Source organism: Anomaloglossus baeobatrachus, chromosome 6 (genome assembly GCF_048569485.1).
Source record: "Anomaloglossus baeobatrachus isolate aAnoBae1 chromosome 6, aAnoBae1.hap1, whole genome shotgun sequence".
NCBI classification, from domain to species: Eukaryota; Metazoa; Chordata; class Amphibia; order Anura; family Aromobatidae; genus Anomaloglossus; species Anomaloglossus baeobatrachus.
Window position 1 is genome coordinate 301,970,127 of NC_134358.1, and position 22,649 is coordinate 301,992,775.

The 22,649-nt window shown below is 46.2% G+C and overlaps 1 protein-coding gene across 1 annotated transcript in view; it reads left to right on the top strand.

The window, feature by feature from the left end:
- Positions 1-22,649, top strand: part of NFX1 (nuclear transcription factor, X-box binding 1) — a 154,724-nt gene that overhangs the window by 24,791 nt on the left and 107,284 nt on the right. The window contains exon 3 of the mRNA XM_075314894.1: positions 13,768-13,929. Within this exon, the coding sequence (XP_075171009.1) occupies positions 13,768-13,929 (162 nt within the window). The remainder of the gene's footprint in view (positions 1-13,767; positions 13,930-22,649) is intronic.

The following is a 22,649-nucleotide window of genomic DNA, read 5'->3' on the forward strand; positions in this document are numbered from 1 at the left end:
CCTTCCACATCCCCTTGTAGGGCTCTGTGGAAGTGGGATCCTGCCGGCCTCAAAGCTCTGACGCCGGGCTCCATCCACAGACCCATAGCACCTGGTGGATGCCGAGCAGGAGTACAATCAGGGACAAGGCCCTGCATCATACAGGTACTCTGTGTCCCCGGCAGGCACAGACACACTCCGGGCTGGCTGGGTGTTGTAGTGCGCCGGGGACCGTAACGCTAGAGCTAATGTTCCTACAGTTTAACTGGGGGACTTTTTTCTGTGTTGTGGGAACGCAGCGCCGACCCCCGCTGGACCGGCGGCGCTGCTGTGACTTTTAGTTCGCCGGGGACACGCCGACCGCGCTTTTACGGCGGTGGCGTTTATAAATCTAGTCCCCGGCTTTTGCGGCCTAGGACGCCGGCATCTCCGATTCGTTCCCGCCCCCACCCTGTCAATCAGGGTAGGGGAGAGACGCTGTTTCACGGCAGCGACGAGGGCTGGAGCCTGATTTACATGCTCCAGCCCTCTCACTAGGCACAGAGGGAAGCAGGCTTCCCGCTCTTAGTCAGGAACGCCCAGGGCCCGCCCCCCCTCCTCTCTCAGGACGCCGGCAGCCATTACATGCATGTCTGGCTGGAGGAAGGACGCAAGGCTCTGGGAGACCTGGACTAGGGGGCTTTGGAGATCACACACCCGCTCTTAAGCGGGCGGTAAGCGGCTTTTCAGCTGGCCCCTCTAGTGCCTCAGTGTGTATTAGTGTACTGTGTCACTGGACATATATATATTTCCTTATTGCTTGCACTGTGAGGTCGCTTCCTGGCTGTATACCCAGATCGCTCTGAGGAGGCAGCAACATGTCATCCACAAAACGCAAGGCTGCCAAGGCTAGGGCTGTGTACACTGCGTGTGCTGCATGTGGGGCTGCTCTACCAGCAGGCTCCAAGGACCCCCATTGTGTGCAATGCTCAGATCCGGTGCTGCTTCGCCAGCCGGAGTCAGGAGAGATAGTGACCCAGGCTGAGACGCCTGTAAGTCCTGCCCCGGTGTCAGGGACAGACTTTGCAGTTTTTGCTGATAATATGTCTGTGACTATGGCAAAAATCCTTGAAACTTTGCAATCCATGCCTGGGGCTCAGTCTATGGACACGGCGAGGTCTCTGTCCTCTAATCCCCCTCAGTTGGATTTAATCCAGACTGCAAGGGGGTCCCCGGCTTCACAGGCTGAGTATTATGACTCAGATGATAGCCCCAGCCACCCTAAGCGAGCTCGCTGGGAAAGACCCTCAACGTCATCACACTGCTCAGGGTCTCAGCGCAATCAGTCGCTCTGTGATGCGTCTGATGAGAGTGATCAGGAGTCTTATCCTGGAACCCCTCTCAATCTGGATACCCCGGATGGGGACGCCATGGTAAACGATCTTATATCAGCCATCAATAGACTGTTAGATATTTCTCCCCCAGCTCCTTCAGCAGAGGAGGCAGCTGCAGAGCAGGAGAAGTTTCGTTTTCTCTATCCCAAGCGTAAATTAAGTGCTTTCTTGGATCACTCTGACTTCAGAGAGTCAATCCAGAAACACGACGCTCATCCAGAAAGGCGTTTCTCTAAACGTTCTAAGGATACACGTTTTCCTTTCCCCCCTGATGTGGTCAAGCGCTGGACCCAGTGTCCAAAAGTTGACCCCCCGATTTCCAAACTTGCAGCTAGATCCATAGTTGCAGTGGAGGATGGCGCTTCACTTAAGGATGCCAATGACAGACAGATGGACCTCTGGTTAAAATCTGTCTATGAAGCTATCGGCGCGTCGTTTGCTCCAGCATTCGCAGCCGTATGGGCACTCCAAGCTATTTCAGCAGGGTTAGCAAAAGTGGATGCTATCTTACATCCTGCGGTGCCGCAAGTGGCGTCCCTTACCTCGCAGATGTCCGCGTTTGCGTCTTACGCTATCAATGCGGTCCTAGAATCTACCAGCCGCACCTCAGTGGCGTCCGCCAATTCGGTAGTTTTGCGCAGAGCCTTGTGGTTAAAGGACTGGAAAGCAGATGCTGGTTCCAAAAAATGTTTAACCAGCCTGCCTTTATCTAGAGATAGACTGTTTGGCGAGCCATTGGCTGACATCATTAAACAGTCCAAGGGTAAAGACTCTTCTTTGCCCCAGCCCAGATCAAGCAAACCTCAGCAGAAAAGATGGCAGCAGAAGTTTCAGTCCTTTCGAGGTTCGGGCAAGACACAATTCTCCTCGTCCAAAGGGACTCAGAGGACGCAAAGAAGCTCAGATTCCTGGCGGGCTCACGCGCGCCCCAAGAAAGCAAATGGAGGAACCGCTTCCAAAGCGGCTACCTCATGACTTCCAGCTCCCCCCCTCCGCATCTCCGGTCGGGGGCAGGCTCTCCCGCTTTTCCGTTATTTGGATGTCACAGGTCAAAGACCGGTGGGTGACAGACATTTTGTCTCGCGGGTACAGAATCGAGTTCAGTTCTCGTCCTCCAGCTCGGTTCTTCAGAACCTCCCCACATCCAGACCGAGCAGATGCCCTGCTGCAGGCGGTGGACTCCCTAAGAGCGGAAGGAGTAGTGGTTCCTGTACCGCCTCAGGAACAAGGGAGAGGGTTTTACTCCAATCTCTTTGTGGTTCCAAAAAAGGACGGCTCGTTCCGTCCTGTTCTGGATCTAAAGCTGCTCAACAAACATGTGCACGCCAGGTGGTTCCGGATGGAAACCCTCCGCTCTGTCGTGGCCTCAATGTCTCAAGGAGACTTCCTTGCCTCAATAGACATCAAAGATGCTTATCTCCACGTGCCAATTGCTACAGAACATCAACGTTTTCTACGTTTTGTGATAGGAAACGAACATCTTCAGTTCGTAGCTCTGCCATTCGGTCTGGCGACAGTCCCACGGGTTTTCACCAAGGTCATGGCGGCAGTGGTAGCGGTCTTGCACTCTCAGGGACACTCGGTGATCCCTTACCTAGACGATCTACTTGTCAAGGCACCCTCTCAAGAGGCATGCCAACTCAGTCTACATGCTACACTGGAGACTCTACAGACGTTCGGATGGATCATCAACTTTCCAAAGTCGAATCTGTCTCCGACACAGTCACTAACGTATCTTGGCATGGAGTTCCATACTCGAGCAGCGAGAGTGAAGCTTCCGCTGAACAAGCAGCGGTCACTACAGACAGGGGTGCAATCCCTCCTTCAGGGCCAGTCGCACCCCTTACGGCGCCTCATGCACTTCCTCGGGAAGATGGTGGCAGCCATGGAAGCAGTTCCCTTTGCGCAGTTTCATCTGCGTCCACTTCAATGGGACATTCTCCGCCAATGGGACGGGAAGTCAACGTCCCTGGACAGGAAAGTCTCTCTTTCCCAGACGGCCAAGGACTCTCTACAATGGTGGCTCCTTCCCACCTCATTGTCTCAGGGAAGATCCTTCCTGCCCCCATCCTGGGCAGTGGTCACGACAGATGCGAGTCTGTCAGGGTGGGGAGCAGTGTTTCTCCACCACAGGGCCCAGGGGACGTGGACTCCGCAGGAGTCCACCCTTCAGATCAATGTTCTGGAAATCAGAGCAGTGTATCTTGCCCTACTAGCCTTCCAGCAGTGGCTGGAAGGAAGGCAGATCCGAATTCAGTCGGACAACTCCACAGCGGTGGCATACATCAACCACCAAGGGGGGACACGCAGTCGGCAAGCCTTCCAGGAAGTCCGGCGGATTCTGATGTGGGTGGAAGCCACGGCCTCCACCATATCCGCAGTTCACATCCCCGGCGTAGAAAACTGGGAAGCAGACTTCCTCAGTCGCCAGGGCATGGACGCAGGGGAATGGTCCCTTCACCCGGACGTGTTTCAGGAAATCTGTCGCCGATGGGGAGTGCCGGACGTCGACCTAATGGCGTCCCGGCACAACAACAAGGTCCCGGCATTCATGGCGAGGTCGCGCGATCAAAGAGCTCTGGCGGCAGACGCATTAGTTCAAGATTGGTCGCAGTTCCGGCTCCCATACGTCTTTCCACCTCTGGCACTCTTGCCCAGAGTGTTACGCAAGATCAGATCCGATTGCAGCCGCGTCATACTCGTCGCCCCAGACTGGCCGAGGAGATCGTGGTATCCGGATCTGTGGCATCTCACGGTCGGTCGACCGTGGTCACTGCCAGACCGACCAGACTTACTGTCCCAAGGGCCGTTTTTCCATCAGAATTCTGCGGCCCTGAACCTGACTGTGTGGCCATTGAGTCCTGGATCCTAGCGTCTGCAGGATTATCTCAAGGAGTCGTAGCCACAATGAGACAAGCTAGGAAGTCAACGTCTGCTAAGATCTACCACAGAACGTGGAAGATTTTCTTATCTTGGTGCTCTGCACAGAGAGTATCCCCTTGGCCATTTGCATTGCCCACCTTTCTTTCCTTCCTGCAATCGGGGTTGGAAAAGGGCTTGTCGCTCAGCTCCCTTAAAGGGCAAGTCTCGGCACTGTCGGTGTTTTTTCAGAAGCGTCTAGCACGTCTTCCTAAGGTGCGCACGTTCCTACAGGGGGTCTGTCATATTGTGCCCCCGTACAAGCGGCCGTTAGATCCATGGGATCTGAACAGAGTACTTGTTGCTCTGCAAAAGCCGCCCTTCGAGCCTCTAAAGGGCGTTTCCTTTTCTCGCCTGTCACAGAAAGTGGCGTTTCTTGTCGCGATCACAACGCTTCGGCGAGTGTCTGAGCTGGCAGCTTTGTCATCCAAGGCTCCTTTCCTGGTGTTCCACCAGGACAAGGTAGTGCTGCGCCCCATTCCGGAGTTTCTCCCTAAGGTCGTATCCTCGTTTCATCTTAATCAGGATATATCCTTGCCTTCCTTTTACCCTCATCCGGTTCACCGGTATGAAAAGGACTTACGTTTGCTAGATCTGGTGAGAGCACTCAGAATCTACATTTCCCGAACGGCGCCCATGCGCCGTTCCGATGCTCTTTTTGTCCTTGTCGCTGGTCCGCGCAAGGGATTGCAGGCTTCTAAAGCCACCCTGGCTCGATGGATCAAAGAACCAATTCTAGAGGCCTACCGCTCTGCGGGGCTTCCGGTTCCTTCAGGGCTAAAAGCCCACTCAACCAGAGCCGTGGGTGCGTCCTGGGCATTACGACACCAGGCTTCGGCTCAACAGGTGTGCCAGGCAGCAACCTGGTCCAGTCTGCACACTTTCACCAAGCATTATCAGGTGCATACCTATGCTTCGGCGGATGCCAGCTTAGGTAGAAGAGTCCTGCAGGCGGCAGTGACATCCCCGTAGGGGAGGGCTGTTTTGCAGCTCTAACATGAGGTATTTCTTTACCCACCCAGGGACAGCTTTTGGACGTCCCAATCGTCTGGGTCTCCCAATAGAGCGCTGAAGAAGAAGGGAATTTTGTTACTTACCGTAAATTCCTTTTCTTCTAGCTCTTATTGGGAGACCCAGCACCCGCCCTGTTGTCCTTCGGGATTTTTTTGTTGTTTGCGGGTACACATGTTGTTCATGTTGAACGGTTTTTTCGGTTCTCCGATGTTTCTCGGAGTTAATTTGTTTAAACCAGTTATTGGCTTCCTCCTTCTTGCTTTGGCACTAAAACTGGAGTACCCGTGATACCACGGGGGGGTATAGCCAGAAGGGGAGGGGCCTTGCACTTTTTAGTGTAGTGCTTTGTGTGGCCTCCGGAGGGCAGTAGCTATACCCCAATCGTCTGGGTCTCCCAATAAGAGCTAGAAGAAAAGGAATTTACGGTAAGTAACAAAATTCCCTTCTTTGTAAACAGCTAAAATAACAAAACTTGTGTCACTGTCCAAATATTTCTGGCCCTGACTGTATATTATTTTTTTATTTTACACTTTGGATCACTGATCTTGAACATTTTTCACTTGTTTATTATAACAAATGTGCACACTCTTTGTTTAAATATAAAAAAAAAATTTTGATGGTGAAAAAAAGTCATGCTTTATTTTAAGGTTTTCTTGTTTTTTTTTTTTTTTTTTTTTTTTTACATTTTATCCCTTTCTTGTAACTAAGTGTTACAATTAGCACTATATAGAAATTTTGGCCAACATCTTTTAGTAATGTTCCCCCATCTTGTTGTAATGTGCCCATCCTTGTTCCCTTGTAGTATTGTGCCCCATCCTAGTCCGCATCCTACAGTAATGTGCTCATCCTTGTCCCCATCCTATAGTAATGTTCCTCATCTTGTAGTAATGTGTCCATTCTTGTCCCCATCTTATAGTAATGTTCCCCATCCTTGTCCCCTTGTAGCAATCTCCCTATCCTGTAGTACTGTCCCATCCTATAGTTGTCCCATTCTATAGTAATGTCCCCATCCTCTAGTAATGTGCCCATCCTACAGTAATGTCCCCAGCCTTGTCCCCATCCTATAGTAATGTGCCCACCTTGTCCCTTTTCTATAGTAATGTGGTGGCGGTGGAAAGGGGGCATTGGCGCTCTAACTTACCGATCGCTCTCCTCAGCTTCCACAGACACAGGAGTGAAGCAGAAGGGAGCGGTCTCCGGCCCCAGATCCACAATGATTGGGGAGATCGGTCACAAGGCCAGTCTCTCAATCAGAGCTGGGGGGCGGGTGAAACAGGTCACCCAGCTCCAGTCAATGATCGGTGCTATAGCTGCACTGATCATGGCTGGATTTCAATGTTTCAGCCATTTTCAATGGCTGAAACATTACAGTGGCTGTGATTGGCTGAGTGGCGTTCGTCAGCCAATCACAGACTCCGTAGGTCCAGGGAGGAGACACCACCCCTCCTGAGATCAGGCAGAGGTCCCCTCCTCCCCGGATCTAAGGTATTTGCAAAGCGATCGCAGCCACCGGGGCTGCAATTTCTCACACACACACACACACACACACACACTTCTCACCTGTCCTGCGTTCCCTCCGCTGCCTCATCGCTGCTTCTTGCTGTCTTTCCTTCTAAAGCGATTTGCCGCAGTTTTTGTTCCTAACATTCCTACAGTCCATCCCCAGCAAAAATAATGGGGGGAAAAAAAGCGTTTTTTGTTTGTTTTTTGTTTAGCTCTAGGTTTTGAGCGTGTCAGTACTTTTCCGCAGGTACCTGCGTTTTTTGCCATAGATAATGGTAAAAAGCCGCAGGTTGGTACCAAACCACGAGTGCGTTACCGTGGTTTTTGTCAGACGTTTCCCTGGATTTTTCTTTTTTTTTTTAAAGTGAATACCTTCTGCAAATGGCGCTGCTCCATTGGTTTGCCAGTTTTTCTTTTTGTTTTTCAATTCCCCTCTGTTCTAAAGTTATTCCACCAATCCATAAAGTGCACCCAAAGTGCAAATTTTCTTTTCAACCACCTGGTTGTATATCAGAGCTTCTGATTTGTTTGCCTTTTACTCCTCTGACACTTGACAATCAAAACACAGCTGCATCATACAGGAGAAAAAGGAAACTACGACCGAGGTTCCCGCTGCACCCTGCCTCAGTGTGTTCTCTGAAGGTTTGTCTGACCTGAACGTGCTGAGTAGAGATGAGCGACACTTAGGTTTGAGGTTCGGAGTTCGACTTAAAAAAAGCAAGGTTCAGCTTGGGAGTTCTAGTGAGTTACAAGTATGAACCTCTCCAGCGAGCAGCGCTATGTTTGGGTCTGAGTGATTCTCAGCCCTGTGCGAGCCACGTGCAGTGTTTAATAGGCTGACTTTTTGGGTAAAATCACGTGATAAAATGTAGTGTGTGCACATACAAACCAAAAAAAAAATTGCAAACCCCCCACCCACTCTGTCTTGGAAGTGTTTTGCTTATGGGCCATTAGCAGGGAGAGGGAGTGGGTTATGCAAATTTTTTTTTTTTTTTGAGTGCACACTACATCTTATCATATTAAATTTACCCCAAAAATGAACCGATCAAACACTGCACGTGGCTGGCACAGGGCTGAGAATCACTCCTACCCAAACACAGCGCTGCTCGCTGGAGAGGTTCATACTCATAACTCACTTGAACCCCAAACCTTGCTTTATGACCTCGAGCCTAAGGTTCGCTCATCTCTAGTGCTGAGAGCTCTGCAGTGACCGTGTCCCTTCGTGTTATTGGTGCATCGGGGAGCAGCTGTGTTGGAGACCTGGAGTGCCCGTGTCCCCCTCAGACACCAGAGTTTCAGCCAACAGCAATTTTAAGTTTTCAGCCATCTACAGTTAGATAAAGAAAATGAAACATCAAAAATATTACAGTTTCTTTTTTTTTTAAAATGAGGAAAATCTATGAGTATCACATGTCTGTAAGTGAAAGCGGAAGTTTACATTCTTTGGTTAGTTTGTGATTTCCCCATTCCCTTATGTTCCTAAACATTTCTGGTTGATTAGTCCTGTACATTGGCTTAGAAAAACAACCGCTTCAACTCTGTTGGTGGGTTTTCTCCCATGAAGGTTTGTTCCTTCCACATAATTTCTATAGGATTAAGGTCAGGACTTTGGCTTGGCTTGGCTATTCCAAAACATTAACTTTTATTCTTTTTTTTAACCCCCTTAACATCTTGTGGCATACTATATTTGTGATAAGTAGTCTCCCTGCCTCTGATGCATGCTTCAGCCATCTCTTGCTTCTAACAAATATGACTGGAGCACAGCTCCACCTCTCATTAACTTCTTTAATGCCAATGCTTTCAGTTTCTGACAGTATCATTTAAGGGACACAGAACCCTTGGCTAGACTGCTGCCACCTGCGGGCTGTCAGATTTTACATAGAACTCAGTGACCTCCTCCCCAGCAAGTTATACCTCACTTGCCGGAACCAGCCTCCACCGTGTAGTGAGAAAGCAGTAGTAGAAGCAAAAGAGCAATGTATAAAGAAGCATGACTCCACTATACGCCCACCAGGCAACAAATTGGTTTGAGTTGTGTCCCCCACAATGAAAACTACGAGAAACAGAGTTTACGGTGAGTACCAAAAATCAAATTTTCTCGGTTGCTTTTTTGGGGGACACAGAACTCTGGGTTGTTCAAAAGCTGTAACTGGGGCAAGAAAGGACCCATAAAAGTAACAATTCTTTTAACATCACAGAGCTTACTAGTGTGGTTCAAAAATGATCTTCCTGCCCAAGCTTGCATCAGCGGAAGTGAAGGTGTGGATACTGTAGGATTTAGAAAACATATGTACAAATGCCCAGGTATCAGCCTTACAGAGCTGTAGGACTGAAGTCTGATGATGAACCACTCAGGAAGCTTTAGTCACCTTTAGCGGAGTGTGCCTTGGCCTTGAAGGGAGTAATCCTGTCTTCAACTTGTAACCCTGAATGATAGTTTCTTTAGTCCGGCGAGCGAGTCTCCTTGGAAGCGGCCTGGCCCTTAAGAAATCCATTTGGTAGATCATATAAGGAATCGGACCACCTAAAGGAGGCAGTGGCCGACAAATAATACTATACGTCCCTAACCACACCCAGACTGTGTAATCTCTTTTCCAAAGGATGAACTGAGAAGGACAAAAAGAATGCAACACACAATGTCCTCATTAAGGTGGAAAGCAGAAACCAGCTTAGGAAAAGTCTGAACCTTCCTCAACACCTCTAGTCCTGATGAAGAACGAGATAGTGTGCGGCAAGAAAGTGCCACCAATTCAGACCCCCTTTTAATTGAAGTGATGGCTATAACAAAATGCCACCTTCTGAGATAGTAAAAGAGCTGGAATCTGCCTGATGGGCTCGAAGGGCAAACCCTGAAGAACCTCTAAAATTAGGTGAAGGTCCCAGGACTCTAGGGGTGGCTAATAGGGAGGCCTGATATGTGCTACTCCCTGGAAAATAGTTCTGAACTGATTCCACAGCCAAATTGCTCTGCGTGGGGGGGGGGGGGGGGGGGGAAGGGGAGAGGAAGGGGGGGGGGTGGGAAGGTGAAAACCAGAACTTTTAAGAGAATTAAGCCCCAGGTCCGCCTTCAGTCCGGAGAGGAAAAAAAGAAAGCATGGATGGTAAAGAACAAGACAATAAGGAAATCGACTTGGATTCGCACCAGCGAAAAAAGTCTTCCGAGTGCGATAGTAAATTTGTGGTGGAGAAGGCTTCCTTGCCCTCATTATAGTCTGGAAAACTGGTTCAGAAAAACTGATCTTCCTTAGAACAAAGGCTTCAACAGCCATGCCGTTAAAGGGCCTCAATCAGCACAGGCTGACTGTTCACACCAAGTTCAGGCGCTCGTGCTGGTTTTCGCTCTATCCTGCAAATGAAGGAGAACTCAGGCTGCTTTCACACATCAGTTTTTCTGGCATGAGGCTCGATCCGGCGAAAAAACTGATGCGACGGATCCGGCGAAAAAAACGGATCAGTTGCATCAGTGTTTTTTTCCATCAGTTCCTTCAGTTTTTTGACAGATCCGGTGTGATTCTGAGCATGCTCCGTTCAAAAAAACGGATCCGGCGGCCGGATCCATTTTTTGCCGGATTTGGCGTCCATAGGCTTCCATTATAAAACACGACGTACGGCGCCGGATCCGGTGCGATCCGTTTTTTTTGCCGGACACAATAATGTTCACTTCAACGTTTCATCCTGCCGCCGGACAAGTAAATTTTGCCAAAAAACGGATGAAACGCAAGGCCATCCGGCACAATCCGGCGCTAATGAAAGTCTATGGGGGGAAAAAAACTGATACGGCGGCAACAGACGCCGGATCCGGTTTTTTTTTTTGTTTTTTTTTTTCGTTTTTGCCGGATTGTGCCTGATGGCAAAAAACTGATGTGTGAAAGCAGAGGATCGTTTTGAGCTGCAGAACATTGATCGAGAGAAGTTTCTCTTGATTGTCCCAAGTTCCCTGTGCCAAAAATTAGCAAAACGTTGCCCCCCAACTGGAGTGTCTGGCATCCGCTGACAATGTCCTCTACAGGATGGGGCAGAATGAGCATCCCGGGACGGAGTAGAGGGGCTGAACCACCACCTGAAGGACCTGTAACATAGTAGAGGAAGGCGAACAGGCCAATCCAGGGACCGCAAGGACCTGTCCCAAAGTGCTAGGAGCATGCTCTGTAACTGCCTAGTCACTTGATGACCGGCCAATTTTGCCCTTTCCATTTTTTTTTCTTCTTTCTTCAGAGAGCTGTAACTTTTTTTATTTTTCAGTCAATATGGTCATGTGAGGGCTCTTTTTTGATGTACTTTTAAATTAAACCATGAGTTTTACCATATAGTGTACTGGAAAACGGCCTACAAAATTCCAAATGCGGATAATTGCCAAAAAAGTGTGATTGCACTATTGTTTTTGAGATATTTTATTCACGGTGTTCACTATATGATAAAACTGATGTGTTGGTGTGATGCCTGAGGTCGGTGCGAGTTCAGTTCGTAGACACCAAACATGAATAGGTTTACTTTTATCTAACAGGTTAAAAAAAATCAGAAGTTTGTCCAAAAAAAGTGGCGTATGTTTTGCGCCTTTTTCCGCGACCCATAGCGTTCTCATTTTTCGGCATCTATGGCTCAGTGATGGCTTATTTTTTGCGTCTCGGGCTGACATTTTTAATGTTACCAAAAAGAATATAATTTTGGCGTTTGGAATTTTTTTGCCGCTACGCCGTTTACGATCAGATTAATTGATTTTATATTTTGATCGGGTGTTTCTGAACGCGGTGATACCAAATGTGTGTATATTTTATTTTTTTTAACCCTTATATTTTCAGTGGGGCAAAAGGGGGGGTGCTTTGAACGTTAAGGTTTTTTATTTTTCATAACTTTTTTTAAAACTTTTTTTTTTTTCCCCAGGTCCCCTAGGGGACTATACGGATCAGCGTCTGATCGCTCATTAATTTCTCCCAATCAGAGCAGCACTGCTCAGACCGGGAGAAATGATCATCTCTTGTAACAGGCAATACTCTGCTGTTTTCTTACAGGACCTGAGTCTTGACCCTGTGCTACCATGACAACCATTGGATCTGTGACTTTTGGTGGTGGCCTGTGAGTACATATCTACCGCGGTCGCCATTAACATGGCACTGTCACATCTAGACAGCGCCATTTAAGGGGTTAACAGGTACGGGTGGATAGCGGTTCCACTTGTGCCTGCAAGGCACACATGTCAGCTGTATAAATCAACTGACATTTGTGCAGATCCCCGCCCGCAGCAGCAGGTGGGGATTAACACTGACCACAGGGAACGTAATATTACTTCCCGCGGTCGTTAAGGGGCTAGAATTAAACTAACTGAATGGAACTTCCTCGAAAGCCGCTACCATCTGGCCCAACACTTTAATGCAAAACCGGAGAGGGGATTTCCCTGAACGTTTCTGAACCCGAATGTAGGACTGTAGAATGGCTCTCTTCTTTCTCTCAGGAAGACAAAGCAACATCCCTGGACTGTGTCGAAGATCATCCCCAGTAACCCGACATGCTGAGTGAGAACTAGCGTGGATTTTGTCTAGTTGACAATCTACCCTCTTGCAGAACCAATTCAGGTAGGAGTACAGGCAAAACAATAGGGTACAGATTGCCTAGAAGAAATCTTATAACTACATACCGCACAATCCTAATAGGTGACTAGTGCTGACTGGCCTGCAGGACTGCCTGCGCGATCTTCCCTGGACTCAGTGCAGAAAGAAAAGATTAGGAGAGGCGGCTGTAATAGTGTCATCCATCAAGCGCCAACAGTTCTACCCGAACCATGATCCACACAGCCAGGAGCCCAAAGGAGAGACATGCAGTAGCTGCAGTGATCTGGTGACGTGCCCTCCCTAAAATAGCATCCCCACCAGAAAAGGAAGAGGCGAGGCCGGCAGGGGCAGTCCACGAGCACAGAGCGACGGCCACAGCAGCGCTCATAGGCCATTCACCGCTGGGTGACTGACCAGCTAAAACCGTGCCCACAGGGGTGCGATCTCAGTTACAAACCAGGGAAACGTGAACCGCCCACCCCGAAAAAAAAGCTGTAAGACTGAAAGGCAGCCATTTACTACTTGGTCCGAAAACTTAACTTTTATAGTTTTATCAAAATATTATAAATTAGGAAGGGTTCAAACAGGGGATTACAATGTATCCTGTGAATGTGCAATAAATAGACTACCCCTTAAACAATATCCATATGGCTCAATCAGTCATATAGGACACTTTTGACCTTATCAGGCTCTCTGTGATTTGTATTAAAAAAAAAAGTATTCTTTTGTAGTAGGTCATCGTATTTCATCTTATGGAAGCCGTAAACAAAAAATGTACCGTGTGGTATACTTTTTGGTATGGGAGTTTATAGGTGTCAGTTTCCATTATGCTGCATCCATTACAGGCATCTGTACACGTAATGAGTTTGTCAGTAGATCTTCATGGTTTAGGATAGGGGCCCTTATATACATCTATTGTTACAAAATATATTCATGTAAAGATTAGAATTCATTTAGACAAGTGTTTCTTACACCTTTCTTTAATGAGGGATATGCAGAGAAATAAGATGCACCAAATTCATTAAGAGGTGCACGTTACTTAATTTGGTACACCCTATCAGTGGCATGCACCTTACCGGAAATTTTACGAAGAACATTAAGAATGGCCACTACTATAGATGTAGCCACGCTTCATTCCAGGTTTCATCTGTCAGAAATCTGCAGAAGTGAATAGAAGATGGGTTGGTATATATCAGTCTCTTATTTTAATATGTCAAGAAATTCCATCAGTCCTATAGTTGATCATATAGAAATTCTAATAATCTGGGAACGTCTGGAATGTACCATGACCAGAAAAAAGCGCCTAGATACAACTAAGGATGTTCCAAATGTAATAGACATAAAATACTGGACTATTTGTGATATTTTTTTGCTCTCCTTTTAATTGATTACCCAGAGCATTCTTCTGTAATACCGGATTCTTCTATTTACAGGGTCCCTGATTGAGCAGCTCACCGCAGAGAAATACGAGTGCATGGTCTGCTGTGAGGTAGTCCGAGTCATGGCTCCAGTGTGGAGCTGTCAAAGCTGCTACCATGTTTTCCACCTTAATTGTATCAAAAAATGGGCCAGGTCTCCTGCATCGCAAGCTGAAGGTCAGTATTGTGTTATTGTTTCTTTATTTTTTGTTTGTGTGTGTCTTTGCAGCATTTTAGACAGATACACTCGGTTCTGTTCACACAACCTTTTTTGTGAATCAGTCGTTTTGGCATATGCTGGGCAAGTGAGTGTTGGCATATTTCATTTTCTGTAGAAAAGCTAAATCTCTATGTAAATATAAAGTATGATTGATTGCTCTCAGTGAGAGAAACAAAATTAAAACTTTGTAGTTGTGATACCTTTTAATGGCTAACTAAAATAAAATATGATGTTATAAAGCAAGCTTTCGAGACATCTCGGGTCTCTTCCTCAGGCATGGTATGACAAAATATCTGAAGAAACATAAATATATACACAAAACAGGGCAGAGGGATACATAGCAAAAGGACATTTAAATAAACACTGAGCTTAGAGAGTGAATCCTTAATTAGCTTTGATTAGTGGTGTGAAAGGTTTATTGTCCCAATATCCCCGTAGAACAGGGGTGGGCAATTAATTTTCCCATGGGGCCGCATGAGAAATTGGGATGGTTTTAGAGGGCCGGACTAATATAATTAACTCGGTTCTACACACACATATATATATATATATATATATATATATATATATATATATATATATATATACAAACACGCATATATACTGTGCGTGTATAATATATATACACATACACACAATGTATACATACACACACAATCCCCATATACTACATCACTACACCCGCCACATACTACACCTGTAATATACATCAGTATACACTACACCTGTAATAAACTACACCTCTATATACTATACCACTATATATTACATCACTACACCCCTATATACACCTGTAATATGCTACATCACTATATACTACACCTGTAATAAACTGCAGCACATCACTATATACTACACCTGTGATAACCTACATTACTACACCCCTATATACTACACTTGTATTATACTACATCACTACACCCCTATATACTACACTTGTATTATACTACATCACTACACCCCTATATACTACACTTGTATTATACTACATCACTACACCCCTATATACTACACTTGTATTATACTACATCACTACACCCCTATATACTACACTTGTATTATACTACATCACTACACCCCTATATACTACACTTGTATTATACTACATCACTACACCCCTATATACTACACTTGTATTATACTACATCACTACACCCCTATATACTACACTTGTATTATACTACACTCCAATATACTACACCTGTATTATACTACACCACTACACCTGTAATATACTACACCACTACACCCCATATACACCTGTAATATACTACACCCTTATATACACCTGTAATATACTACACTACTACACCCCTATATACACCTGTATAATACAGGTGTATATAGTGGTGTAGTATAATACAGGTGTATATAGGGGTGTAGTATAATACAGGTGTATAGAGGGGTGTAGTATAATACAGGTGTATATAGGGGTGTAGTGGTGTAGTATAATACAGGTGTATATAGGGGTGTAGTATAATACAGGTGTATATAGGGGTGTAGTATATTACAGGTGTATATAGGGGTGTAGTGGTGTAGTATAATACAGGTGTATATAGTGGTGTAGTATAATACAGGTGTATATAGGGGTGTAGTATAATACAGGTGTATATAGGGGTGTAGTGGTGTAGTATAATACAGGTGTATATAGGGGTGTAGTATAATACAGGTGTATATAGAGGTGTAGTATATTACAGGTGTATATAGGGGTGTAGTGGTGTAGTATAATACAGGTGTATATAGGGGTGTAGTATTATACTACACTCCTATATACACCTGTATTATACTACACCACTACACACTTATAACACTACACCACTACACCCCCCCCATATACCACACCTGTAAAACTACATTCCCATATACTAAACCACTACACCCCAAATATTTGTCAAAAGTTACCCCTCTCCCCCAGCCCCCCGCCTGCCCGCCCCCATTGTCCCCGCAGGTTACTAGTAACCACTCACCTCTCTTTTTATCGTTCCCGTCCTCAGACACCTCCGTACGAGCCCCCCGCTGAGCTGCTTCTCCTTCACATGGCCAGGCTGCGCCGACGCTGTATTCCTAGGAGCCCCCGCCGCTGCCTCTCTCCATACGGCCCCCGCCTCTGCAGCTTCTCCTTCCGGGCAGGAACTTTTCAAATGACACACGCGCGGCGTACTGACGATATCAGGGCGCGCGTGTGTCACAGAGAAAAGTGTCGGGCAAGGAACAGAGGAGAGATTCCTGCGTTCCGCTGCCTACACTGTGCGGAGCTTCAGGATCTGTCCTCTGTTTCCTGCCCGACACGCAGCGTGTGATGAGGGTCAGGGCCGGCTCCAGGTTTTTGTGGGCCCCGGGCGGAAGAGTCCCAGTGGGCCCCATCAACACGCAGACACACATACGTACACATACATATTTAAAGACAAACTCACAAAAATACATATAGAACGGACACATCTATACAGCCATATACACTGACATACATAGATACACATTATACATGCCTACAGACACACAGCTCTGCTGCATACATACAGACACACATAGCTCTGCTACAGACACACATAGCTCTGCTACAGACACACATAGCTCTGCTACATACATACACACATAGCTCTGCTACATACATACACACATAGCTCTGCTACATACATACACACATAGCTCTGCTACATACATACACACATAGCTCTGCTACATACATACACACATAGCTCTGCTACATACATACACACATAGCTCTGCTACATACATACACACATAGCACTGCTACATACATACACACATAGCACTGCTACATACATACACACATAGCACTGCTACATACATACACACATAGCTCTTCTACATACATACACACATAGCACTGCTACATACATACACACATAGCACTGCTACACACACATAGCACTGCTACATACAGACACACATAGCTCTGCTACACCCATAGCTCTGCTACATACACACATAGCACTGCTACATAGACACATAGCACTGCTACATATATACATACATACACATTGCTCTGCTACATACACACATAGCTCTGCTACATACATACACACATAGCTCTGCTACATACATACACACATAGCTCTGCTACATACATACACACATAGCTCTGCTACATACATACACACATAGCTCTGCTACATACATACACACATAGCTCTGCTACATACATAGCTCTGCTACATACATACACACATAGCACTGCTACATACACACATAGCACTGCTACATACACACATAGCACTGCTACATACAGACACACATAGCTCTGCTACATATATACATACATACACATTGCTCTGCTACATACACACATAGCTCTGCTACATACATACACACATAGCTCTGCTACATACATAGCTCTGCTACATACATACACACATAGCACTGCTACATACACACATAGCACTGCTACATACACACATAGCACTGCTACATACACACATAGCACTGCTACATACACACATAGCACTGCTACATACACACATAGCACTGCTACATACACACATAGCACTGCTACATACACACATAGCACTGCTACATACATACACACATAGCACTGCTACATACACACATAGCACTGCTACATACATACACACATAGCACTGCTACATACACACATAGCACAGCTACATACATACACACATAGCTCTGCTACATACATAGCTCTGCTACATACATACACACATAGCTCTGCTACATATATATATACATACATACACATTGCTCTGCTACATACACACATAGCTCTGCTACATACTTACACACATAGCTCTGCTACATACATACACACATAGCTCTGCTACATATGTACATACAGACAGACACACACGCGGCTCTGGGGCCCAGCACATACGGCACCGGGGGGGGGGGGGTTTGCAGAGAATACACCTAGGGGGGAGAAGAGCCCATACAGCTCACCAGGGCCCATAAATCGGGCGGTGGGGAGGGCACATACCGCTCAGGTCACGGTGGAGAGGGGGCCCACACAGAGCCGGAAAGAAGCACTGTGCTGGGGGTCGCTGGCTGGCACTGCAACTCTCATCTGTGGGATGAGCAGGACGCCGGCCGGTAGCTCCGCCCACAGATTAAGTTCAGCCAGGAAGTCTTTGCTCCTTAAAGGGACGGCGCTGCAGATTCCTACTCGGCCCGGGGGACAGCAGAACTAAGGCGAGTGGGTCCTGGCCAAGGGTCACCAGAACTGACGAGGCCGAGTGGGCCCCCCCGGCTCTCCAGGGCCCCGGCATTTGCCCGGGCACTGATGAGGGCAATCTGACCACGCGCCTCCCGGAGCCTGGAGCTCCGCACAACAGGTCAGATTGCTCTCATCAGTGACTGGCCAGCAAGGACGCCCTGAGCCAGGCGGGCCGGTCACAGAGTAGGCGGGCCGGATGTGGCCCGCGGGCCGCCCCTTGCCCAGGTCTGCCGTAGAATCAGAGGCCTGTGCCTTCAGTCTATGAAGCAGACTCCTCAGATTTTGTAATGAGTCCTAAATCCTCCTGACAGGTAGAGTTCTGTGTCCACAGAGTTAAACATTGTGATGAATTTGTATCACAACTACAAAATTTTAATTTTGTTTCTCTCACAGAGAGCAATCAATCATTTTTCAACTAGCTAACACGGTACCAAAACATTTTTCTTTTAAATATAAAGTATGTCATGGCATTTGATTTATTGCACTAAAGCTGGCCATACACATTATATAGTAGCTCTTGGCTGATCACTATAACAGTCTCTCCCATACACAGGAGTGCTCGCTCGGCCAAGTACTCTTGTTTACTCTGGGAAAGCCATTGACAGACATCTCTGCTGGCTGCTCATTTCCAGAAGAATATATCGATCAGCAGTCCTAAACTGGACTGCCATTTTCCAGAGAGTCTGAAGAATGAAAAGTGGAATCCGGTTGCTAAGGGCAACTGAGTCCGTTTCATTTTACACCATGTTTGATAACCCTATTACACATACTGTCCACCTACTTTTGGACCACCCTGTATATTAGAATGTACCCCAAATAAAAATGCTTCCCTTGATTTTAAAAACTGTAGCCATAAAAGTATAAAAAATGGCATATAGAAAGTTTACTTCCTTCTGGTGCTTCAAAGCCGTAAAGTCAGAGGGGTAATCTAGAAATTTCATTTAGTTTGCAGTTATCCAGTTCTAATTCACGTTATTTCGGTAACTCATGTGTTCACAAAATGACACAAGTTGACATTTCTTACCCAGATTCCGTAGTTTTTAGGAAAATCCCATATATTGCAGTAAATGCTACTTGACACACAAGCGGCCATCAGAAATGAAGGTACTCGTGCTGCAGAGAGATGTTTCCCAGGCGCAGCATCAGGTTTTCTTATGGCTACCTGCCAAAACATAAACATACCTCTCGAAAGACCCAATTCTGGACACTAAACACATCAGAAAGGTCATCAAGGGATTTAATCTAAGTATTTAACCCTGCAGTTTGTTTTTTCCGTCACTGTTAAAATGTACGTTTCCACAGTCTGTGTTCATAGCTGGGTTTGCGGTCTCACGTGGCTGAATAAAGGATGACCTTTTAACCCCTGGGTTCTGGGTTTTACACTTTTACCATATGGATTGGATACACGATCACTTCTGCCTAGGCTAGGGCTTCTGTGCAATGAAAAATGAGATGAGAATTTCCAGGAACTAGGACAGCAGCAGCTGCTAGATTGATGCACTGTATCCATTTCTTCCCTAAATGCAGAATTTACTAGCGTTGAACCATAGCCAGTGAAAAAATTCATATTTATTTTTTCCAATAAATGTAATTTTACCTCAAATTATTTGATTTATTTAAAAGGAACCTGTCATTCGATGCCTAATTCCTAAACCACAGGCGGAAGGAATTGGACACTAGCTGCACGATTGCAGCCATATACCGTATTTTTCGCTTTATAAGACGCACCTGATTATAAGACGCACCCCCAAATTTGGTGAAGGAAAAGAGATTTTTTTTTTTTAATAGGGTCCGTCTTATAATGCCAGTGTTCGTCTAACAAATCATATAGGATATATGCCCCTCATAGCCCCCCCATCCTAAAATTAGCCCCCTTAATCTGGATATGGCCCCCTTATATTGAATATAGCCCCCTGTGGCTCGCACACGGCCCCCTGTGGCTGTCATCCGGCCCCTATTGCTGCCCATGGCCCCTTTGGCTGGCACCCGGCCTCTATTGCTGCCCATGGCCCCCTGTGGCTGGCACACATCACCCTGTGTTTGATATGGCCCCCATGCTGCTGCTTATAGTGAAATAAACTCTTTCCTTACCTTCTCCAGCGCTGTAATCCCTCGTGTCTCCCTCCGTGCTTCTGTTCCTCCACTTCCTGGTTCTCTGTGCCGGTCATGTGATTGGCACAGCAGAGTGACATCTCTGCGTGCATAATCACGCAGGGACCCCACAAGTATTTCATAGAATCTATTACAATTGATTCTGAATATTACAAATTATTAAAGAAAATATTTTTATTTTTAGCCCTAGGGGCAATGTTTCTTCTTGTGCTGAGTGACATGTCAGTGTAAGGAGACTTATAGGCCATGCAATGCTCCTCTGAAATTAAATATGCAACTAGTCTTTTCAGAAGACATGCCTATTCAGACAGTGTGTCTTGATAAGAATTTCTGCAAGCACACTTCCTGGTGAAAAGTTATTTTTATTGGAGAGTGAGACCTATGACTTCTATTTTCTTGTGGATATTTATGATCTCATGAGGGTATGGTCATTGAAGAAGATCTTTTCATAGTGATTGTTTATGGAGTTGGCTTTAGTTTTCTGAGATTTGTATGTTACTTACCTGCTATGTGAATTTGGGAAGCCATTGAGCAACAAGGACAGTGTAAAGTCCATCAAGCGTATTAAAGGCAATCTGTCAAGCAGGTTTTTCTATGTTATCTGAATATGGCCTGCTGTAGGGGTTAAAACATGGCTATTAGCTATGGGTATCTTATCAAGGTACTTACTGTTGTTTACCTGCAATATTTGTTTTAGCACCAGAAGATTATTGTTCCTAGACTACCGTATTTTTCGGACCATAAGACGCACTTTTTTTCCTCCAAATTTGGGAGGAAAGTGTGGGGTGCGTCTTATGGTCTGAAGCTGCGGGGTAGGGAGCTGTGGGGAGTCGGCACTATGCAGTGGGATCACAGGAGGCAGGGAGGGTCGCTGCTGCAGGATGCCAGCGGCTGGAGAAACCGTGTGCCCGCTGCTTAAAGTCAGTGAATATTCATTAGCTGCTCCCCGCCCACTTCTTTCTGCAGTCAGCGGGGGTGAGGAGCAGCTAAATGAATACTTGTTTAATGTAAACAGCGGTCACACGTGGGTTGTCCAGTCGCCGGCTTCCTGCAGAGGCTGGGGAGAGTGTGTGTTCGCTTTATAGGAGTCAGGAGCAGGGTGCAGCTGCAGTCATGTCTCGCCCGGAGGATGTGCAGATCACTGCAGTGTCCAGGCCAGAGCACGGCATACCTTCACAGCACAGCCGCAGTCTCTGTGCTGAGGGCTCAAATTACTTTCACTTTGCTCCTGCCTTTACACTAGAAACAGTCTCCCGTAGCTGACAAGGACCTGCAGTGATGTAAATGCAGAGGGGTGGGCCAGAGCAGCACAGAACAACACAGTGCCCCGCCTGTCCATTACATCACTGCAGGTCCTTGAGATATGGTAGACTTTGTTTGTAATGCCAGGACCAAACTGAAGCATGGTGAGCAGCACATATATATATATATATATTTATATATTTATACACACACACACACACTATATAACTATATATACGCACACACACACACTATATATATATATACACACACACCAGGTTGGAGGATCACACATATAATGATGGGGAACATACATATTCCACGATGGGGGCCATATATACCTGGAAGGTACCCAGAATGGAGGATATGAGGACAGAATTTGGGGATATTATTACCTCAGTAACACTGTCAGCAGTAAAATAAGTGTGTTATGACCACATTCTTTTACTTTAACTTTATTTTTTTTCTATTTTTTCCTCCTCTAAAACAAGGGTGCGTCCTATAGTCCGGTGCGTCTTATAGTCCGAAAAATACGGTACATATCCTCATGCCAGGTAGTCCGACACATCACCTTCTGTGATTTAGCAGCTCACTGTCTATGGCCATTGGACATACAGAGCCTGGTGTGGGTGGGGGCTGTTTTTTCAGCTCTGCTGCATTGCTAAATCTAAAAACTCTGTGTCAGAACTAATGCACCCAGTAAACTAAGTGATCGTTGGATTCAGGGTCTCCTTGCCTACATCATGCTGTTGTCAGAGGAGGTAGCAAAAACCTACTGACAGATTCCCTTTAACTATTCAACTATGGTTTGGGTTGTGCTCACAATAGAGATATAGAAAACCTCCAAGCTGTCTGCAGTCACTTGCTTGTGATCCCTATTGTTGATCTATCTTTAACGTTATGGCTGTCACACACTGTAAGCGCACTGTAGTATACCTTTTATAAAGTACTACAAATCTAATGTCATTTCATCAGAAGGTAATGTACTACTTAGCCCGAGTGCGAACATTTTCCTTCCTGTTTTTATTACTCTTTTATAGTGTTGTTATGGCAACTTGGCGTAGAACTGCCATGCTGAGCCATTGTCGGCAATGGAAAAAAGACAGGTTGTGATATGGAGAAGAGTGATTAGCT